This window comes from Bufo bufo, chromosome 5 (genome assembly GCF_905171765.1).
Source record: "Bufo bufo chromosome 5, aBufBuf1.1, whole genome shotgun sequence".
NCBI classification, from domain to species: Eukaryota; Metazoa; Chordata; class Amphibia; order Anura; family Bufonidae; genus Bufo; species Bufo bufo.
The window spans coordinates 201,810,055-201,834,234 of record NC_053393.1 but is presented as its reverse complement, the minus strand read 5'-3'; the positions used below and the strand labels follow the sequence as shown (position 1 = coordinate 201,834,234).

The 24,180-nt window shown below is 43.7% G+C and overlaps 1 protein-coding gene across 2 annotated transcripts in view; it reads right to left on the bottom strand.

Moving 5' to 3' along the window:
* Positions 1 to 24,180, bottom strand: part of LOC121001130 (collagen alpha-6(VI) chain-like) — a 353,819-nt gene that overhangs the window by 155,556 nt on the left and 174,083 nt on the right. For both annotated transcript variants that reach the window (XM_040432059.1, XM_040432060.1), the window contains exons 4-8: positions 16,546 to 17,166; positions 14,867 to 15,427; positions 14,221 to 14,772; positions 12,439 to 13,008; positions 9,608 to 10,180 (exon numbers count right to left, since the gene is read on the bottom strand). In XM_040432059.1, the coding sequence (XP_040287993.1) occupies positions 9,608 to 10,180; positions 12,439 to 13,008; positions 14,221 to 14,772; positions 14,867 to 15,427; positions 16,546 to 17,166 (2,877 nt within the window). The remainder of the gene's footprint in view (positions 1 to 9,607; positions 10,181 to 12,438; positions 13,009 to 14,220; positions 14,773 to 14,866; positions 15,428 to 16,545; positions 17,167 to 24,180) is intronic.

Below are 24,180 nucleotides of genomic sequence, written 5' to 3'. Positions count from 1 at the left end.
GTAGCCGAGGCAGGTACCCAGAAGAAACCTGTTTCTTTTGTCAAAGTTTGGGTGAGGCAGCATGGATGATCTAATCTAATGCATCAGGCATTGGTGTGTGGAAATCCTGGCTGATTCACGCCTGATTCTTCTTGACAAAGGTCAGTCTCTCCAGATTTTGGGTGGACAGATGAGTTCTCCTTGGGGTAACTATGGCCCCCTCCGCACTAAACACCAGTGATGAGCAGCAGGGGCAATATTCGAATTTGCGATATTTCGCAAATATTTTGGCAAATATTCGTCATATATTCACGAATTCGAGAATTCGTAATCTCCAGTCATTATTCTCTTGATTGCGAAAATCGGCACTCAGAAAATTCGCGATAAAAATTCCCAATACAAAAATTCTCGAACAACACTACTCCCAAAGTCAAAGATATTGCAGCCTTCTCATTGGACCACAAGCAAGAAGCAGTGACGGATCATGGGTACTGAAAGAAAATCTAGAATATTCGCAATTATGAAGATATAGCACTATATTCTAGATCAGTGATGCCCAACCTACGGCCCACGGGACAAATGCCGTGTCATGCGGCCCGCGCAGTGACCGGACTTTATCAGCGCAGTGCGCGCTGCGAACGGCACAGGTGGCAAAGCGATGCTGCCTGTGCCTGCAATCTCCCCGCCCAGCGCCGCCTCCTAGCTAATTTATTCACTGCACTTGCCTCTGTGAAATTGAAGAGAAGCGCCGTAATCTCGCACAGGCGCACTAGCAGAGGCATCGAAGTGCGCATGCACTGTCTTCCTGGCCTCTGCCAGTGCGCCTGTGCGAGATTACTGCGCTTCTCTTCAATTTCACAGAGGCAAGTGCAGTGAATAAATAAGCTAGGAAGCGGCTCTGGGTGGGGGGGATATCTGTGGAGGACACTGAAGGGGGGATCTGTGGAGGACACTGAAGCAGGGCCGGACTGGGGATAAAAACCAGCCCTGGAAAAAGTTGCACACCAGCCCCACAGCATTGCGTCATTATTTACTTGTTTATAAAAGGGGAAAGCATTCATTTTAAAACACGTGTGTAAACACGAATATGAACTTTGCCCCACAATAGCTCTTTTGTAGAACCCCATTGTTCATATTACCGTTTTACTGGCTAGGGCAGCGGTAAATCCCGGCCATCAGTGACGGTGACGTCACTGGGCTTCCTGGCAGCCCCATGGAGAGCCCCAGTACGTCACCAGATCTTCAAAAAATGCCTTTGCCCTGCGCGATTTAGCGCAGGGCAAAGGAGAGCATCGGAGCATGAACTGCTCCGATGCTCAAGTCAGGGGGCTGCCTGGGTGAAAATGGAGGTATGTCCGGGTTCAGCTCTGAACCCGAACAACCCCTTTAATTTATACTCAGATATAGTCCTCCTGTAAGTACCTGGCCTTCCCCTTCTTCCTTACCCCCCTTCCCCTTCTGTCCCCCTTGAATGTATGTCAGCAGCAGCACCAGGAGAAGGACTGGAGCTGCAGGCTGCACAGGGACAAGTGAGTGACTGGCAACCCCTTCCTGCTGTCACAGAGTTGCTGGATTCTCCTGGAAAAGTTGTTGAAGTGCAGCTGCCTGGAGGTGGTGGGCTCCAAGCTTCTCACAGCCACTCTGACCACCATGCATGGAGTTTCAGCTGCCTGGAAGTGACCTCCAGGCTTCTATGTATGAAGGCACAGTAGACTGCTGGGAGCTGCCTGTCACTGTGCTGTACCAAGGATCTGCTGGGCATGGTGCCTCCACAGAGGGCAGGTAATCAGATGGACTGAGGAGGGCTTGTACTTTGGAGAAGAATATGTGGCTTCATGTGACAGAACAGAGGAATCACACAGAAGAGTGTGTGGATGAGGATACGTCGTGTCTCCAGGAGCTCTGCCCCTGACATCTCCAAGTGATAGACACTGCTGGACCCCCCTGGCACCCTGCACACAGAGCCTTCCTGTATGTATGGCTGGTGCCAACTTGTGATCAGATCTGACAGTCTGAAGCCAGGAAGCGCTGCCACCCTGTCCCCAGGTCTGCTCTGTGCATGCACCTGGAGCCCTCTGTGACCACGCCGGTGATGCCATGTCCCGCAACCATAGTGGAGGTGATGTGGGAGGCTCTGGATAATAAGCAGCTCTGGAGGTAAAGGCAGGGGCAGGGACCGTTACTACGGGTCGGGGCAACAGGGTGCTGTTGAACTCCAGTAGAGGGGACGGGCTGCTTCTCCTGGGCACCAGTGACACTGGCAGGGGCAGCGGTGTGGGACCGGGAGGGGGCTTGCAGGAGAGCCGCCGGGGAAAGCAGGGAGCTTGCATGAGCTTATTGGGGAAGCCGCTGTCGTACAACAGCAGCCAGAGCTGCCGGAGGAACGTGAAGTACCGGAGGCTGCATAACTACCTGTGCAACGTGCTGGAGAGACCCCGGGCTGGGCATTTGTCTACCACGTCTTTGTGTGAGTACCGGACACCGTGCTGCTGTGTATAATGCACCGCCACTCGCCACATGTGGGCATGGCCCTGGCATCCAATACATATCAGGGAAAGCTATACTGTGCATTTATAATGTGTGCAGGGTGCCAGGGGGGTCCAGCAGTGTCTGTCACTTGGAGATGTCAGGGGCAGAGCTCCTGGAGACACGACGTATCCTCATTTACACACTCTTCTGTGCGATTCATCTGCTTTGTCACATGAAGCCACATATTCTTCTCCAAAGTACAAGCCCTCCTCAGTCAATCTGATTCCCTGCCCTCTGTGGAGGCACCATGCCCAGCAGATCCTTGGTACAGCACAGTGACACCAGGTTACACACCAAGATGTTCTCCACTCCCAGCCCCTGACAACCTGTGTGACAACCTTTCACAAAGTGCTACCTCCAGCCAGAGCCTTGCTGTCAACTGCCCCAATCTCCTTGCTGTGATGCATAAAGAAGCATGTGAGGGCCACAGAGGGCCCATGGAGCCCAGATCCTAGAAGCTGATCTGCCCAGCTGATGTCACTCCTGGAGATTCCTGTAAACTGGAGACTGTATGTAAACTAATAGTATACATTTCATAACCCTGACAGCCTGCACAGTCACATGTGGGCACAGCCCTGGCATCCAATACATATCACAGAGAGCCATACTGTGCAGTATAGCTTATAATGCACAGTATAGCTCTCTGTGATATGTATTGGATGCCAGGGCTGTGCCCACATGTGACTGTGCATGCTGTCAGGGTTATGAAGTGTATATTAGTGTACATACAGTCTTATAATTTATAAGACTGTATGTAAATAATATACACTACATAACCCTGACAGACTGCACAGTCACATGTGGGCACAGCCTGGCCCCTTCTTACCCCCAGGGCTGTTTACATCGGTGACGGCGGCATACACAGGGGTCGGGCTCTGCTTCCGGTCTGCGGCCTGGGCCCGGCATATTTGAATCTGGTGAGGCGGCGGGAGCCTGAGGCCACTTAGGAAGAGAGGGGCGGCCACACACAGTCAGGACAGCCAGCCAGGCCGGGCCAGGAGGATCACGGGCTGCCGCTCACAGCGACACCAGGTGGTCGGAGGGAGCAGTGCCGCTCCCACGGAGGCCGGCCTGCTGGCCGGCTCAGCTCCACCCACCTGCCAGTGCGGCCACCACTACAATGCATCAGACTGAGGCTAGCTTTCGGATTCGGCCCGCCGGCCGCAGAAAAAGTGCAGGCACATCTTAAAGCGGCCCCAGGGTCGGCGGCCCACCGGGAAATTTCCCGGTATCCCGGTAGGCCAGTCCGGCCCTGCACTGAAGGGGGGGATCTGTGGAGGACACTGAAGGGGGGGATCTGTGGACGACACTGAAGGGGGGATCTGTGGACGACACTGAAGGGGGGGGATCTGTGGACGACACTGAAGGGGGGATCTGTGGGCGACACTGAAGGGGGGAGATCTGTGGGCGACACTGAAGGGGGGGGATCTGTGGACGGCACTGAAGGGGGGGATCTGTGGACGACACTGAAGGGGGATCTGTGGACGACACTGAAGGGGGGATCTGTGGACGACACTTAGGGGGATCTGTGGATGACACTTAGGGAGGGGGATCTGTGGACGACACTTAGGGGGATGTTGGGGTGGGAGGTCCTGGAGGGGTGTTTGGGTGGGAGCTCTAGAAGGGGTGGGAGGTCCAATAGATATGTGGGGGTGGGAGATCCGGGATGGGGGGCCCATAATTTTTTTTGCTATGGGGCCCAGTCATTTCTAGCTACGCCCCTGATTGTTAAGATTGGGCGGGCACTGGAGCGATAGAGCGCCCTGCTGTAGGAGAAGCCGACAGGAGATGAAAGAGGATGGGCCAGCTCCTGGTGGTGTCGGGCACACGGCGCAAGCATGGCGGTGGAGGATTTGACTGAAGCCTAAAGACCAGACATCAAGGTAGACCTGCAGAAGAAGGTGACAGCGCAGTATGTGATGTATACATGTGTGTAATGTATGTAGTGCAGTGTGTGATCATCACATACTGCACTACATACATTACACACATGTATACATCACATGCCCCCTCACAGTAATAATGTGCCCCCTCACAGTAGTTATGCCCAGATATGTGCCCTCTTCACAGTAGTTATGCCCTGATATGTGCCCTCCTCACAGTAGTTATGCCCTGATATGTGCCCTCTTCACAGACTTAATGCTCACACATGCCCCCTCACAGTAGTTATGCCCAGATATGTGCCCCTCACAGTAATAATGCCAAGATATGTGCCCTCTTCACAGATGTAATGCTCACACATGCCCCCTCACAGTAGTTATGCCCAGATATGTGCCCCCTCACAGTAGTAATGCCCAGATATGTGCCCCCTAACAGTAGTTATGCCCTGATATGTGCCCTCCTCACAGTAGTTATGCCCTGATATGTGCCCCCCTCACAGTAGTTATGCCCTGATATGTGCCCCCTCACAGTAGTTATGCCCAGATATGTGCCCCCTCACAGTAGTTATGCCCAGATATGTGCCCCCTCACAGTAGTTATGCCAGATATGTGTCCTCTTCACAGTAGTAATGCTCACTCGTGCCCCCTCACAGTAGTTATGCCCTGATATGTACCCTCCTCACAGCTCACAGTAGTTATACCCTGATATGTGCCCTCCTCACAGTAGTTATACCCTGATATGTGCCCTCCTCACAGTAGTTATGCCAGATATGTGCCCTCTTCACAGTAGTAATGCTCACACGTGCCCCCTCATAGCGTTTTCATTTCTTTCTGGCAAAGCTACCTGTTCCGGCCCGCGAAATTTATACCAAGTCTAGTGCGGCCCTCAGATGAAAAATGGTTGGGCACCACTGTTCTAGATATTCGCAAATTTTCGAAGTGCCAATATTCGCGATCAACACTACTAGACACCCGCTCTGATGCCACACTACTGGCCGGGCAGGACAGCTTTTCCAGGGCAAACTCGGCCAGTTGCGGCCTCAAATCCAGTTTCACTGCCCAGTAGTCCAGGAGATATTCAATGTGGAGTGGCAGGGTGCTGTCCAAGTATGCCACCACCTGCTGGTTCAGGTTCTGCTCCAGGTCTAGCTGCTGCTGGTGAGTAGTTTCTTCACTACGCGGGTGAAGAAAGCTGCTCATCAGCAACTCTAGACTCATGCTGCTGCTGATGGAGCTGGTACTGCTCCTACCTCCCCCACCCCGCCACAGCAGCCATGGCAGTGAAACGAGAGTGCAGAGGGCCCTCCCGCTCAGACCTGCCAGAGGATGGACGATGGCACAGATAGGCAGCGGCCAAATGACTACATAGGATGTCTCTATAGTAGTTCAGTTGTACTCCCTCTCAGTGGGTGTAAAAAAGGCCCCCATTTTGGACCGGTAACGAGGGTCCAACAAGGTGAAGAGCCAGAAGTCATCCCTCTGCCAAATGGTGAAAATTCAGCTGTCACTACCCAAACAAGTGAGCGTGCATCGGGCCATTTCCGCAAATGACTCAGGGGGACTCCCTGCCTCCATCTCCACTGCATACTACAATGGTGTGCCTGGGTCAACTGTCTCCTCTTCCTCATCTCCCTCTTGCTCCTCTAGCTGCTTCTGCTCCTCCTCTCCTGTCACCTGTGTAGAAAAACCACCCATTTCACTACACATTGCTTGTGCTCCAATGTCCTCCTCCTCCAGTTCAGCACCCACAGGGCTCATGTGTCCATGAGATGTAAGCGCCACTTCTCCAGTTCCCTGACCAGCCAGATTTACCAGCATCTGTTCCAGGATATGAAGCAGTGGAATGATGTTGTTCATCCCGTAGTCCTGGCGACTGACAAATAACATGGCATCCTCAAAGGGCCGGAGCAAATGGCAGGTGTCACACATGAGCTACCACTGGCTGACATCGAAGTTACACAGGGGAGTACTCCTGTCCGCTTGGATCATCAAGAAATCGTTTATGGCCTTTATCTGTTTATATAATCGATCCAACATATGGAGGGTGGAATTACAATGGCTGGAAACCTTGCATATCAGCTTGTGTTGGGGGACGCTGTTCTGCTGCTGCATCTCAAGGAAGGTGTGATTGGCGGTGTACGAGTTTTCCTGGCCATTTTTAGAATGTCTTGCAGATGGGTGGAAGTCTTCAGGAACCGCTTTACAACCAGATTGAATACGTGCGCCATGCAGGGCACATGGCTCAGCCCTCCTTGACGCAGCGCAGACACTATGTTCTTCCCGTTGTCGGTCACCATGGTTCCAATTTTGAGGACACGGAGCAGTTCCTCCCCGGTGTGACTCAGTTTGCCCAGGCAAATGAGGTATAGAGCAGCGTGGCACTGCCGTGCCCTGCATATGTGGTATGCTGGAGGAGCACTGTGAAGTGTCCTTGCATTAGAGGTTGAGGAGACGGTGGTGGATGAGGAGACATTGTGGCAGAACCAACGGCGTTAGAACGTGGAGGCGGAATCGGCATCATCTGGCTAAGTTGCTGGTGTGGCTGGGCAGGAACCACACTTATCCAGTGGGCCGTAAAGGACATGTATTGTCCCTGACTGTAGTTACTGCTCCACACGTCGGAGCTGCCGTGCACTTTGGGAGACACTGACAGGCTCAAGGACTGGCCCACCTTCTGTTCTACATATGTGTGCAGGACTGGTACTGCCTTTTTGGCAAGGAAATGATGGCTTGGGACTCTCCACCTCGTCTCGGCATAAGCCATCATTTCTCTGAAAGGTGCAGAGTCCACCACTTGAAAAGGGAGGGACTGCAGTATCAGCAACTTGGCCAGGAACACGTTCAGCTTCTGTGCCAGAGGATGCCCACAAGCGTATTGCTGTCTCTTGGCAATCACTTTGGTGATTGACTGCTGATGAAATGACTGACGAGGAGTAGGAGAAGGAGCAGGAGTATCAGGACCGGTAGATGATGGGAAGGACAGACAGCTCCCTTCGGCTGCGGTGGTGGAGCCTTGACTGCCTGAAATCGGGTGCGTGCCACTGGGTGATGCAGCAGTTGCTGCGGCTGGATGGACCACCACATCGGAGACACGGTTCTCCCAGGCCACTTTATGGTGGCGCTGCATATGGTGACGCAAGGCTCTGCCAGGCCTCTACTGCAACTGTCTTCAGTTCCTGCTTGTTCTTGTGGCATTTTCCCTTCAGTTTTGTCTTCAGCAAGTAAAATGCATGCTCAATCGGATTCATGTCAGGTGATTGACTTGGCCATTGCATAACATTCCACTTCTTTCCCTTAAAAAACTCTTTGGTTGCTTTTGCAGTAGGCTTTGGGTCATTGTCCATCTACACTGTGAAGAGCCGTCCAATGAGTTCTGAAGCATTTGGCTGAATATGAGAAGATAATATTGCCCGAAACACTTCAGAATTTATCCTGCTGCTTTTGTCAGCAGTCACATCATCAATAAATACAAGAGAACCAGTTCCATTGGCAGCCATACATGCCCACGCAATGACACTACCACCACCATGCTTCACTTATGAGGTGGTATGCTTAAGATCATGAGCAGTTCCTTTCCTTCTCCATAATCTTCTCTTCCCATCACTCTGGTACAAGTTGATCTTGGTCTCATCTGTCCATAGGATGTTGATCCAGAACTGTGAAGGCTTTTTTGAGGCTAACCAATGGTTTACATCTTGTGGTGAACCCTCTGTATTCACTCTGGTGAAGTCTTCTCTTAATTGTTGACTTTGACACACATACACCTACCTCTTGAAGAGGTTTCTTGATATGGCCAACTGTTGTGAAGGGTGTTTTCTTCACCAGGGAAAGAATTATTCGGTCATCCACCACAGTTGTTTTCCGTGATCTTCCAGGTCTTTTGGTGTTGCTGAGCTCACCGGTGCGTTCCTTCCTTCTTTTTAAGAATGTTCCAAACAGTTGTTTTGGCCACGCCTAATGTTTTTGCTATCTCTCTGATGTTTTTTTTTTTTTTTTTTTTAGCCTAATGATGGCTTACTTCACTGATAGTGACAGCTCTTTGTATCTCATCTTGAGAGTTGAAAAGCAACAGATTCCAAATGCAAATAGCACACTTGAAATGAACTCTGGACCTTTTATCTGCTCATTGTAATTAGGATAATGAGGGAATAACACACACCTGGCCATGGAACAGGTGAGAAGCCAATTGCCCCATTACTTTTGGTCCCTTAACAAGTGGAAGGCACATATGCAAACTGTTGTAATTCCTACACCGTTCACCTGATTTGGATGTAAAAACTTTCAAATTAAAGCTGACAGTCTTATTCGTTTCATTTCAAATGCATTGTGGTGGTATATAGAGCCAAAAATGTTAGAGTTGTGTCGGTGTCCCAATATTTATGGACCTGGCTGTATATAATGGCAATTTGGATCCCTAGTCAGTGCAGCAAGGTGTAATAGGATTGCTCCTATTGCCCAGGCTGTTTACTTCCATTATTGAACCCTGTTCTGCTTTTATAGTGTGGAATAATTCCTTCCCTATCCTTTTTCCCTACACTTCTAATGATCTTTCCCTGAACTTTTATTATGCCCAAAAAAGTTTTAAAGTCTTTTCTGCCACTTTCCCTAGCGCCTGCTAACGTCTCTCCCAGCACTAAGTACACTGGAAAATGGCTGAATCCAAGATGGCTGAGGCTATTTATAGGGCTGTGACATCACAGGGGCTGGCTGGCTGCTGATTGGCTGCATGCATGGCATTGTGGGTGATCCCTCCTTCCCAGAGTTCTTTGCTTCATGTCCTAACATGTGCAGCAGCAATTTTAGGAAAAAATGTGATTCATTACCACAAAGCATGAGGAAATTCGGAGCAAATCGAATTATTCCTGAAATTTGGATCGAATTCCACTTTGTCAACTTCGATTTGCTCATCTCTACTTACCAGGTCCCTGCTGGCCATCCCTTTCTGGTCCCAGCTTGACACATAAAAAATGTCAGATGATGCCTGCTTAGCCACTCTATGGTCGCAGTCCTCAACCAGTGATTAGCTGATCTGTAACCTCTAGGCATTTCCTTACTGTCGAGCACTGGGAATTAGGGTCCCGGTAAGCATCAGAACAGCAATTTGGGAAGGATTGGTGATTCTACAATGTTCTGGTCCATGATGGTTCAGAAGAGGCAGTCACCAATATGTACAGGTAATGGTCAGTTTAAAGTTGTATTAGGAATCACATCATACTCACTCTCCGCAGGCCGCTGGACGCATATATCTTCAACCATTCTCTTTTTAATGCTTTTTATTGCATCATAATTGTGAACAGAAAATTGTCGCTCTGATCTTCCAGCAATCTGTAGAAGCTGAGTCTTAGACACCTTTCCCACTCCCAAAGCATAGGTAATGATGCCTTTATTTCTAAGAGCTTCTGCAGGCTTTGCAACTTCATCTTGAGAGTTGTCATCTGTTATGACGATCAATATCTGCTGGATCTTTTCATTTATACGACTATTACTTGCTGGACTTAATAGGGCATAATCCATGTGCTTGAGGGCATTTCCAGTGAGGGCATTTCCAGTCTTCATTCTTGGGATGTTTTTAATCATGAGCTTTAAAGTTTCTTTGTCCAGATATGTTTTGAGCTGAAACTCTGTTCTGAATGAGTCATTATATTGAGCAACACCTACATGAACCTTGCCAAGACTAATGTCAAAATCGTCAACGACAGATACCATGAAATCTTGAATTTTTTCAAAATCTGCTTGTTTGATACCTCCAGAACCATCAATCAGAAAACTTATGTCTAATTCTTTATTGCATGCTGCAAAATATAAAGGACATAACAGCAATTAGCAAGAGAGAATTCACAAAACATACATATCAGGGGGTGTCTCATTCATATATGAATGGGAAGAAACATCTATGCTAGATAGAAATATAAAATACTTCAAAGTAGGGGTATTTCTATCAGAAATAGATTGTTATTTTTGTATGATTTTCCAGTATTTAATGGTCAATGATATTATGTACACATGAATTGACAATTGGGCTATTTGTGCCTATAGAAACAGGGCTAGAGTAGCTGAGTACATGGAAGGTTTCAACTTCCTAATACAGAGTATTCAAGTTTGGCAACTGCTGGATTATATATTTACATTTTATTTTACATATAGGCTGCTTTATAGATATGTTGTTTAAAGAGTAAGTAAACTTTTAAGCAACTTTTTTTTTAAAAGTCCCAAATACCCTAACAATTATTTTTCTTATATCCTATCCAAATGAATTTTGCCTTTTTACAAAAAGAATTGCCATCCACAGTCCTGATTTCTAATGCGCTTTAAATTCCCTATATTCGCACACCGCTGACTTCCCAGTGGTGTATGGAGTACAGATTCCTTCCACTGTAGCAATGGGGCCTCAGCAAACGGTGTACAGGCAGGATCACATATTTCTGCTCCTACCTGTACCTGCTCCACTCAGCTAATCCTGGGATAGCACATGGATACTCTGCAAATAATCTTGATTAAATATATCCTACCGATTTGTGTTTACAGATACTCTGCAGACATATGCATCTACATGATTACAGGCTACAAAGCTAGGCCCAGATTTACTAATCCTAAAGATCAGACTGTTTAGACCTGCACCGGATTTATCACAGGGGTTCAGGATGGATGATGAATCTGGTACAGTGATAGAGACTTTTTGCTGACTGTATACCAACTATTGATTGGCTTACTTTGAGACAGAATTTTACTCCAGATTTATGCCACAATTTTGGTGAAAAATGGTGCCTCATAGGCCCTGTCCCTTTCACACAAAGTGCCACCCCTTTTCAGCCAAGCCATGCATTCTTGTCGAACATGTTGGGAAGAAAGAAACCTGAGATGCACCAAATGGCACCCTTTTGTGCAACTTTTTGGTTCAGACTTTTGACACAGACAATCTTGGGCCGTTTGTGCAATCCGATCCTGCGGTCATGTCTTACTCTAAAACAAATAGAATACAGAAGCTCCAGCTGTCATAGCTGTGATATGTACAGTATCAAGTTCAAGCAAGGGATGGGGGGGATCAAGAGTAGGATGGAAAAGTTATGATGTGGCAGAAGTAATTCATTATGGTGGTCTGGTCCGAACGGAGAAGATGGGGAAAGAGAACATCTACATCAGAGAAGACACCACTGGACGTAAGATATATGTGGTGCTGTATTACCCTGCATGTTTGGAACCACTGAATGTAATGTTAATCCGAATATGTCTTTAGCAGTAGAGTTGGGGGGGGGAGTATTTAATTGAGAATTTGGCATGGGGAGGGGGGCATTTCAGTTTTCGTCCCAGGAAGCAGAAAAGCTAGAATCAGCCCTGTAATAGACCCTCCTCCCAGAGTGGTGTTTCCTTCCTTCACCATGCAAGATATGCCAGAGGACAAGTGAAGAGTGCGTGAGCCTGTGTTAGCCTCTACCCTCTTCCAGCATTTGCCAAACTTGAAAACTGTATGTTAACAAGAAGAGGAGGCAGATGGGATGAAGTAAGGTGTCATTCTTACAGCCATACTGTGGGTTCATTTTAGTTTCCATATTATTGCTGAAAATCCTGGTCTGACCATCGTTGAGACACATAGGTCTGTATATATTTAAAAGGCTTTGTGCATAGTTGACTCATGTTTTATTTCAGATTACCTGCATAGGTGGACCTACCCTTTAAAGAATACATACACAATGTTATAAATAGCTATTAAAAACTCATGGAAAATAAGAGTATAAGACTGTCTGGTAGGAACCCTGAGTATTCCAAGGTCCACACGTTTCCTGTGTTTCCAGCTCTGTTCTCTGTGATAGTTCTGGAGATGGCTGCAAATAAATTTGTGGGGCTTCTGGGTGTTGACACCCACGTATCTGATATTTTATTGTGGGTATCAACACGCAGTCAACCCCCGTGTGTGTCAACACCCAGGACATCAATATCTATAACACCTATAATAAAATTATTTATTTATACATTAAATATAGAACTATTATGTGCTTGATTCAATGATACAGTATGTTAACATATTTGAAAGATATTGCAGAATATGACTTGCCTGATTTTTCACATACGACTTCAGATATGTTCACAAAAATGTCCTTTAATCCCTCAAACTCCTTAATAAAGAACCATTTGCCCATGCTTCCTGCCATTGTCTTTAGCTCTTCAGTTTGGGCTTCACCTACTCCAATGGCATTTACAATGATCCCAGCATCATGTAGCTGTTTTGATGCTTCATTGAGGTTATGTTTGTCATGAGATTCACCATCAGTTATAATAAGAAGATACTGAGGGACTCCTCTACGTTGACGGCTGCCTTGTTTTTCTGTAAAGAATGTTTTTGAAAATTCCAAGGCCTTAGCAGTATATGTGTTTATTCCTGATTGTTTATCTCCTTCAATAGCTGTAATAACATCATTTTTATTCCTGTATCTATTTAGGTAAAACATCTTATAGGGATCATCTGCGTATTTAAGAGCTCCAAATTGAACTTTATCTGGTGCAACATCTGATTTATTCACAAAAGATATAACAAAGGATTGTATTATCTTAGCTTGATCAGGGGTGATACTACTTGATGTATCAATCACAAACACAATGTCTGCCTGTTGTATTCGTGGACAATCTGTGAACATACAAGAAAAAACATTTTTAAACATATTTTTTAAATAAAGGAAAGGGATTTTTGGCACCTATCTTTGAATCAGATTTGTCACATATCCCTATTATTTGCTTTAGGTCAATATAAAGTTTCTTCTGACCCCCATACACATTCATGCCTGGCCAAGCCTATATGTGCTCTCAATAGGAAGTGAGGAATTAGCCGCTTAGGCCAAGGCCTCATGCACACGACCGTTGCTTGGCCGTTCAGTGCATTGGTGGACCGCAATTTGCGGTCCCCAATGCATGGGCACCATCCATGAGGCTGCCGCAGACGGATCCAGACCTATTCAACTTTAATGGATTCATGATCAATCCGCACCTCAAAAAAAAATAGAACATGTTCTATTTTTTGCGGTCCAGAGGCTTCCATGGGGTTCTGTGCCTCCGTTCTGCACCGCACCTTCAAGATTGCAGACCCATTCAAGTGGGCCGCAATATGAGCACGGCCTGGCCGTGTGCATGAGGCCTAATCCTGTAAAAAAATAATGGATCCCGTTGCAACCATTATGCTTATTTTGCATCCGTTTTAGTCATTGCAGGACTTTTTTTTCCATCTGAAAAAAAAAAACGGATCTCAGGTGGAAATGGCTAAAACGGACGCAAAATGTGCATAACGAATGCAACAGGTTCCGATTTTTTTTTACAGGATGCTGTTTTTTTTTCTGTTCATCTGACGGATCAGAAGAAGGGAAAATGAAACGATGATGTGAAAGCAGCCTTACAGATACCTCTGGAGGGGGCTTATCTCCCTTGAGAAAAAAAAGGCTTGTCAAATCCAACATGCCTGACCAAAACATTTGCTATCAGTCAACATATAATGTGTATGGTCACCTTTATAAATCACTACAACAAAGTGGCAGCACTGCTAGGAAAGTTTTCATCATCTGCCATCCATAATAGTCAAGCATCAGGTAGTTTGAGAATCAGTGCGGCCACCCTGAATGGCAGAAAAGGAGCCCAGGAACTGGCTGATCTGCAGCTGAAAAGATGAAAAGTTCCCCACATTTTTTTTTTCTTGAAGCGAAGGGTCACTTTAATTAAGCTAAAGTTTTATAAATAATGATATGAGGACGATTAACTAGGGCATTTTAGTTACTTATAACTATACAGAGGAATTCTATAGTATATGAAAATAACTACAACTTGTGTACATGCTACCTCCATGTATACTGACCTTCTTTACAGATGTCAGCAAGCAATTTTTGTTCTTCAAACTTTAATGTTTCAAAAGACTCTGCATAATGTACTTGTCCTGTAGGCCCACTTATTTCTTCTAGTTGAGCTTTATTTGCATTGAAAATGCCCATAGAGATAATGCTTACTCCACTATTCCTCAGAGCTGCTGACTGTAGTTTGACATCATCTTGTGCTTTTTTATCTGTTATAAGTATCAGGAGTTTTTTCACCTTGGGTCTTGAGCCTTTGATTTCTGTGAAGTATTGAGACACAAATTCCAAGGCTTTCCCGGTGTATGAACCCTGGGCCATATGTCCCATTTTGTCAATAGCATCCCAGATAATAGCTTTGGTTCTATCCTTACTTAGCTGTAGCACCTCCATGTTATCATTACTGAATTGAACAATACCGAACTGTACGTTATCCGGCCCAATGTCTGTCTTGTTAACCAGACTTTTCATAAAATTCTTAATTTTATTAAAATTATCTGTGCTTATACTTCCAGAACTGTCAACCAGGAACATCACATCAGCTTGCACTTTATGGCAAACTATAAAAACAAAAATAAGACTTAATTCCACTAGAATTAGATGAGTATTTCATATACATTTTTTTGTTATTTTATAACACATTGCTTACATTACCTTTACTAGAACAGATTTGCTGGGCTAGCAAAATTTTTATGTCGTTCAGAGAATCAAAATTATTTACAAAATGGACCCTTTTGGGATCTCCAGTGATTTCCAGCAACTGAGTTTGGTTGGCTTCTTTAACCCCAATTGCAAACATATTCACTTTGTTTTCTCTGAGGATCATGGCAGCCTCCTTCACACTATCTTGAGAATCTCCATCTGTAAGTACGATAAAATACACAGGCACATTCCCTTCCCTGATATTAGCAGTATCTAATATTAATTCACAAGTGAAATTTATTGCTGCTCCTGTGTTGGTTCCTCCACCTAGCTGCCTAATGTTCCTTGTCTCAAGTTTCAACTGGATTTTAGAGTACTTTTTTCCAATACCAATCTCCAGTTGACTGCGGTCAGAGTACTGTACAGCCCCAAGGCGAACCTTCTGAGGCCCAATTTCAAACATATCTATGAGATCCACCAGAAATGACTTCATGGCTGTAAATTCATCGGGATAAATACTTCCAGAACCATCAATGAGCAGATAAATATCAGTTCGGTCTGTTTTCTGACATCCTACAAAAAAATTTAAATAGCATTGAACACAAATTGTAAAATTGTTATATTATATTGTAAAACTATAATTTATACATTATTTCATTTTACACTCAGTAGTCAATATTCAGATTTATAAAAGATTAGAATTTATGAAATCTACAGATATATGGTGAACTCAAATGCCTTCTTCTTCCCTTCAGACAGAACATGTAGCATTTAATCTCTTTGTCAGGAATGTCCTTAATTTTGTAATTGTATGTGTTTCATCAAGACAACTTTATTCCATATGCCCAATTAGGGTGTATGGATTTCTTAGATGAGGTCCCCAGCTCAACACCCTTCTTTGATTAGCCACAAGGAGGATTTTCAAAAGATGGCTGCCCCTATAGTGGAGATGATGCAACCATATATTATAAGGTTATTTATTCATTTGAATTGGCACATTTAATACATTATAGTAATGTGTGCTTACTCTTAGCTTCAGTAGCTGCAATATCTATTCCAGTTTTCTCCAAGCTAGTGAGTGAAGGCGAGGTGGTATCATGTCTACATGTATACAGGACATGGAGAAACAGGGTATTCTGCTCCCTAACTCTCTGTAACACACTCAGAAGCAGCAGTTATGAGGCACATTATACAGTAGAACTAAGCAGTTTAGATGTGAATCCCGTAAATGAAGATAGTAAATCACTTATAAACCAGTAATAGTCTCTCTGATAGTATCTCTGCCTGTCTCCAGCAGCCCCACTCTTCATCTCCTCCCCCTCCTCTGTCCATATACTGATCCTTCAGTGAGCAGGTAGGCTGTCTTCATTACTAAAAACAGATTTGGGCAGTGAATTGAGAATTAACGGAGAACATCATTCTTACAGTATATTCACCTGTGCTATTAATTAATAAAAAAATGGAACAATTACTTTTTAAGGTATGGCCTACTTGATGGTTGAAGCTTAACACACCAGACAGCTACAAGCTCCTGAGATGCAAAACCAGTTCTGACTACTAATATTTCTTTACTTGAAGGCTGCTTCTTTATTGAAATGATAACAGTCACTTTAATCACCCCACGATAATGTACTATTTAAGAAAATCTGCATCATCTTAAGAGAATTTTCTCTCTTTAAATATAATCTTACCTAATTTTGTCTCATGGGTTAGTTTAGGCGAAGAACGAGTATCTCTTTCAACAGCATTCTCAATCTTCTTCAATAAAATGTCTGTGCTTTTTGAAAGATCAGAAAATGTCTTCACCTTGATTTTATAATTTCGAGTCGGATGCGATGCAATTTGGTTGATTTGGGTATCATTTGCTTCAGAAACGGCAACGGTAAAAATTCTATTTTTTTCTCGTCTAAGTAAATAGGCTGCCTCAGTTACACTATCTGTAGAGGACTTATGACTGACCAGGATTGTTGTCTGTTTTATTCCCTGGTTCTTTCTGCTTGCCAGACTATCACCAAACACTTCACCTCTAGTATAATTTATTGCTCTTCCAATTCTTGCAATCTTTTCATTTGACGGTTGAAGGTCTAAAATATGCTTTTCCACAATAGACATGTTGACTCCGGTACTGAGGGGGAGAATGACTTCTGCTTCATCACTGAATGCCACCAGGCCCACATGAACGCAGTGATCACTTATCTTCAGATCGGATAAGACATTAATTAAGAAATCTTTCAAGTCTTTGTTTTGCCGAATTGTATGTTGAGAAATATCCACCATTAGCACCAGATCTGTTGCTATACCATGGTCACACACTGGAAAGGGACAGAAATATTGTTGGTAAAAAGCCAGATTAAATATCAACATAATATGAAAATAGCAAAGTTTATATAAAAGATAAATGGAACTCTTAACTATTTTAACATTATAAGCTGTGGTATATAGTGCAGAGCTCACAGTTTCCGAGAAACACATCAGCAAGACCTGTCAACTTCACAAAAGATGTAGCAGACTAAGTTCAACCTGCTCACAAATAGGCGATAAATAATCATAGAATGCTATAGCTACCACCTACATGAAGCATCTTTGAGGCAGAAATGTTAATAGGTGTTATTCAAGAGTAGAAACTTGCTCAAGGGTTTTACCATGGTAATAGCTTAGAAATTAATATTTTTTGAATTGTTCACCAAAGAAGGGTAAAAAGTTTTATATTAAAAGTTTTGTTCTTCATTACAATTCTGTTAAATTGTATGAACACTAAAATGATTTTGTAAGTAGAAGTTATTTAACCCCTTAATGACATCTGTCATACATATTCTGTGACTGTTGTCTCTTTCTAAAGAGTGGTGCAAAGGTCATAGCCACTGGGTGCCTACTGCTTCACACAGCAGACCCCCAGACTAATGTCTGCAATCGGTGTTCACACTGATCACAAACATTTAACGCGTCAGATACCATTGTCAAATGACCACAGTATCTGAGAGTGGAAAACTCAGGAAACCTGTGCTCCCGGGGCCAGAACGCCTTCGCCTTGCTGAGATTGGAGAAGATGTTTCTTAGTGGTAAAAGGCCTGAGCCTGTACAAGGCTATCAAGTATATCACAGGTATATTCCAATGCAGGCTGGCAGGTGGCAGCACTGAATTGAAATATACAGAATTTTCTATTCAGTAATGCATTAAATCCTATTACTGAATAGAAATGGCAATCTGATGATTGCATGTTGAGGTCCCCTAGAAGAGATAAAAAAAAAAAGTTAAAAGAAAGTCTTTAAAAAAAATATAATCACCCCTTTCCCCAAAATGAAAATAACAATAAACAATAATGAATAAATATCATAGGCACTGCTGTGTCCCAAAACGCGTGTACTATTAAAATGTAAGAATATTTATCTCATATAGAGATGGTTTTGCGGTTCGTGGCAAACTTTACGCATTCACAATTTGACGAACATGCAAACATATAGCGATATTCGCAAGCGCCATATTTTTTTGCATAGTGCCTAACTTTGACTAGTGACACATCCATCAGGTGGGACAGGACAGCCAATTGAGACGTTTCAGCACATGGACACCCCCTAACCCTATAACAGAACCCGATCTGGCAGCCATTTTACATTATGTGTTTTGCCAGTTTAGGGAGAGGTTGCATTTTGGAGCAGGGACAGTTAGGGACACCAAACGCTAGCTAATAGGGCCACAAAAGTCCTTTTAAGGACTGGTATAGGTGTGCTATTGATAGGTGTGATATAGAGGGGTGTGATATACTTATAATATACTTTCTAACATATAAATTCTATTATAGTGTATTTGTATTGTGCAGCAGATGTGTGCAGTTCTGCTGCGATACCGCAGCTAGATAAAGGGACAAACGCTATTGGAGTAATTAATTGCAATGGGTGTGATATACCTGTTGCCCCCGAAAAAACTGCTTGAGGGCTGCAATATACCTTCTTCCACAAAATCCTGATTGAGGGCTGCGATACACCTGTTTCCACAAGGCACTAATTGAGGGGTGCTATATACCTGTTTCCACCAAATACTGATTGAGGGGCTCTATATACCAGTTTCTGCCAAATACTCTTTGAGGAGTGCTATATACCTGTTTCCGCCAAATACTGATCGAGGGGTGCCATATACCTTCTTCCACAAAATACTGATTAAGGGGTGCTATTGCTATATACCTTCTTCCACCAAATACTGATTGAGGGCTGCAATACACCTGCTCCCTAAAAATACTGATTGAGGGGTGCTATATACCTGTTTCCGCCAAATACTGATTGAGGGATGCTATATACCTTCTTCCACAAAATACTAATTGAGGGGTGCTATTGCTATATACCTTCTTCCACCAAATACTGAATGAGGGCTGCGATACACCTGGATCCACAAAATACTGATTGAGGGGTGCCATATACCTCTTTCCGCCAAATACTGATTGAGGGGTGCTATATACCTGTTTCCGCCAAATACTGATTGAGGGGTGCTATATACCTGTTTCCACCAAATACTGATTGAGGGGTGCTGTGACGAACTGCGACCGCCGTGGCCACAATACGGCACGAAACCGTCACAGTGCCCCTAGTGGTCAATCCGCAGGCCTCCCAGCCACTTTCAGCACACCGACAGTCTAACTTGAGTCCGTACAGTCGATAGGCTGAGAGCGCAGGGATTGGACCGCCGATTGACCGCAAGTAAGCGTGTGAGCGACCAGACCTGACCGGAATCACACACAGGGTAGTTTAACTGCCACCACCTTGCGACTTATGGGAGCAAGGAACCCACGATTTGGATAACAGAGTCGAGTAGCTTTCTCTTCAGAGAGGCTAGGGTAAGTTATTGCAGTGTTTGAAAATAGGCATGGCTAGAGAAATGACCTGGAGGTCATTTATTATATATATATATATATATATATATATATGGACAATACAAATTATTAAGATGTACAGTAATTATTAAAACAATAATTGAGGAAAGTATAGTCCAATAAACCAAAGGGAAGAAAACAGAAGGAGGATACTTATTTTCCGCAGGAAAGAGGTTCTTTGGTGAAGGAGACCGTTTGCAGGGATAAACTCCAAGGAGCCTTTGTCCAGGGTATAATCGTCCAATAATTCAGGATCTCTTGGTTTGCATAAAATAATCCCAATATGCCTACAGCCCACGGGTTCTCTGGCTGTGGCCCTCTTCAGGTGTTGTTACAATTGGAGAACTCCTTTAGCAGATTCTAGGTCTTTGTTATAAGGGTCCCAGAATCAAGGCGGGGAATTGAGAGTCCGCCTGCTGGGGCAGGCTGTATTTCTGAGATGAATGCCAGTTCTGAAATATGGTAGATGCCATATCTCGGGATGTCTCCACTGTACATAATTAGTAAGCACAGATTCACATTCCCCACAAAATATGGAGTTCAGGGATACCAAATATGACTATTATAACTGGTTCTATGATGGGGTAACACCATAACTTTACCTGGGCATCCCCTAGAGTTATGTTTGTCATATATAAATGTCCAGTGAATGCTGAGTGACACGATGACGTAATTTTTACGTCCGTAAGATGCATGGTCTCTCTTAAAAAGGGTAAAAATCATATCTCAGATTCATGTTTCAATCTGGGAACCTTGGTGCCGGCGTGTCTGACTCAAGCTAGCTTACAAGCCCCTTATGGCAGCGACACCAAATGGCTCCCCCCCAGGTGTAGTCTTCACACCTAGCTGTGATATCTCTGCAGAAAGGGAAGTTCTTTTGTGTAGGGTCGACCTAAGGAAACCAGCTGTAATTGCGTTATCTGCTGGGCATCTATTGACTGACTTGAACAAAAGGACCCATTTGTTCTCTGGGTACACAGAAGGAGACGCTCTGAGTAATCAGATTGTAGGTTCTGGGGCCTGTAGCTTCAGGGCCCTATGGAAATAAATACTGTTTAATAGACCCATTGATCAATAAGGGATAGTGATATTCATAATATTGGGAGGACGGTTCAATATTCTCGCGGATCATCCGTGACAGGTGCCATATACCTTCTTCCACAAAATACTGATTGAGGGGCAATATTGCTATATACCTTTTTCCACCAAATACTGATTGAAGGCTGCAATACACCTGCTCCCTAAAAATACTGATTGAGGGGTGCTATATACCTGTTTCCGCCAAATACTGATTGAGGGGTGCCAAATACCTTCTTCCACCAAATACTGATTGAGGGGTGCCATATACCTTCTTCCACCAAATTTTGATTGAGGGCTGCAATACACCTGCTTCCACCAAATACTGTTTGAGGGGTGCCATATACCTGTTTCCAATAAATGAAGAAACGGATATGCTGGCTCACCCCACAATAACAAGGAAGGTGCTACAAAGTCCTATTGTTCCACCACATCAACAATGAAAATTATATCAAAACAGCTAGTATGGACCGAGCACTCACATGCAGATTTCAAGGTAAAATAACAATTTATTAAAAACATTTTTAAAATCCTAAAACATATATAACAATTATCACTAAGGAACGATCATTCCAACAAAAAAACTGAGGTAATCACTGCAAATTCAAACAATGGAAATAATGTTACTGCAGGCACATACAGGTGTATATAAGATGGCAGATATAATGTCTTGCTCTAGATAAAATTGTATTTTGTGCACTTGATATCATAAGGTAGTCCTCAATGACACATATAGTCCCCTTTTAAGGGGATATTCTTTTTAAGGCAAAGTACTGACATTTCTTCAGAAGACCGGAAATGTGATTTGACCCGTTTGTAAATGCTCAACCACAGCATGTGCAAATATACTAGCATAAATGTTAGTTCTATAACACAAAGTGGTACGGCATAGAGTCCTGCTCTCTGTGGCGTTCCACTAGGCCTGGACTGCCAATACCACGATTACCTCTCCAGACGATTTTCGTATTCGTTTCTTTTCACAACAAGCAGAGCAGGTAAGAAAGTGTGTCTGTGTCCTGAGCAATCGTAGGACCTGTGGTGTATCCCATGTTGTGTCATGTGACATGGGCTTGATGGCAGATCCTTCCAAGTGGAATGTTCATTTGGCTAGCCAAAAAAGTCCAGTAAAGGATTAAACTTCATAAAAGTCCTTCTTGGGTAGACAGGTATCAACCATACGCGTTTCGGGACCCACTCTTGGCTCCTTCCTCAGTGGTAACCTGCCAAAATGATCATTTCTCCTTTTTATATTGAAATTGGGCTATTTTCAAGTTCTTCAAAAATACATTAAAAACGCATATACGCGAAATTTAAACCAACTTGCTGTATGGAGCGACTGAATAAGCCGGCAAATATTTAAAGCTCCATTGAAGCAATAGGGAGACAGCAGACGCTAGACGGTAAGCCAAATATCGATTTAAAGTTTTCTTCAATCCAAAGCTCATATCGACCTTAAAAGGATATGCTATAAGAGACTTTTCACATTATCAGGATTCCTGTGGACACTTTATGAACATATTGCACTCCCAGTGAATACACCTACAACATCTTCAGTGACATTCAGTTTCCCAAACTGGGATAGAGCGCTAGAAGATAATACCCCCTCTTTCCCAAATAACAGCATATACTTGAAGTTTTTTGGTGTGATATATATTATTGAATTTATCGACACTATTGAGTCATATGAATATAGTGTTGATCATATCTACCACAATATATGTGACTGTAATGTTGTAGATTATTGCTACATTGTTCTTATACATTTTATTACTTGTATTTTATGGGGATTTAATAAATATTTTCTGCACATGTCAATTTGGTTGCCAAGTGTATGAGTGCTCGCTCATTACTCTATTACTACATTTGCCTTTAAGAGAGGGCGGGGTGATTCCCTCTATATGAGCTTGCAGCACCATACCTTAACTACTTGCTAGTGAGCCACCACAACCTACCACTATTTTTTGTACGCACTATTCACCCCTGTGTGTGAGCTCCTTTACAGTAGATTATGGACATTTGGCACCACATTGAAAGCAAAAAGGCGAAAGCAGAAAATTTTAAATTTGATGATATGCAGGATGATGTTTTTAGTAGCGATAAAGCTATGGCAGATGTCTTTAGAGAATTAGAGGGACTGCTACAGAAACAACTCAGACAGTATTGGGAGATAAGGTCCCTACAGCAGTATATAGAGCATGGTAAAATTCCTAAGGGGTTAATTTTGAATAAAACCCCAGCACAAGATCTCCTGGATGAGGAGTTTGAGGTGGAATGGAACAGATTACAATTCTCCTGTTCCATTTCACTCATGCAACTCATAATAAAAAGGAGAACAGCACTATTGGAAGTGCTGAATCAAAAAATTGGAAAATTAAAAGACTACCTTGAAAAATTCTCTAGAAATAGTGAATTTGAAATGTGGCAACAAAGACTCTGTAGTGGATTAGATAAAATTGAGAGTGAGATCATTAATAAAAAAACTAAAAAACACCAGAATACACAGAGAAATCATCAGGGTGAAAGATCTGGGGAACAAATTCCCTTATCACAGAATGAGATCCCAAAAGGGAAGAAAAGGGAAGGGGATAGGGATCGGCAGGGCTTATCAGACAGCTACTCAATCTCTGTAACAAACAGATATGAGGAGCTGTCTGATCGGCATTTTTTAGATCATACCCCAGCACATCACAGAGCACGAATACGGCACAGAGAAAGGACACCTCCCAATCACAGTTTAGAATCACCGACACATCACTACAATTTAAGACCCAAGAGCACTTATCAATACCAGAACACAGGGAAGGGACAACATCACATATCACAGAGACAGGATCACCATGCACCCCAAAAGATGAACCACATAGAACAAGTAAGATACCAACACTCAAGACACAGAGGAGGGTCAGAAAGACAAGACGAAGTAAGAGGAAGAGACACATATCACAAAAGACATCACTAGCAACGGATCTCAGCGCAATAATTAACTTAAGTTCAACCACCCTGACTAAAACCCAAAATAATCTGTTAGAGAAAGGTCTGAAGTTTGCCCCCACCAATAAGATGGATAAATTCTCTACGTATATAGGAGTACAAAAACTAATAAGGAATATCTGCCTCAAAAAATATTTTATCAAAAATCCAATTGTGAGGAATGAGAAAGTGATAGTTGAAAAAAACGTAAAAAAAGACAAAAAACCCTAACAAAAACCTCCTAAAAAATAAATCAAATATGTTCCCAAGGAGTGAAATCAGCAAAGAAATAGGAGCCTTTCAGAAGTGTGTAGAGGAAGATATTTGCAAACTAAAAGCTAGACCAAGAGCCACAAACAATCTTACCAGAGGAGAGTTTGAGGCATTGAAACTACTACAAAAAAACCACTCCATCAC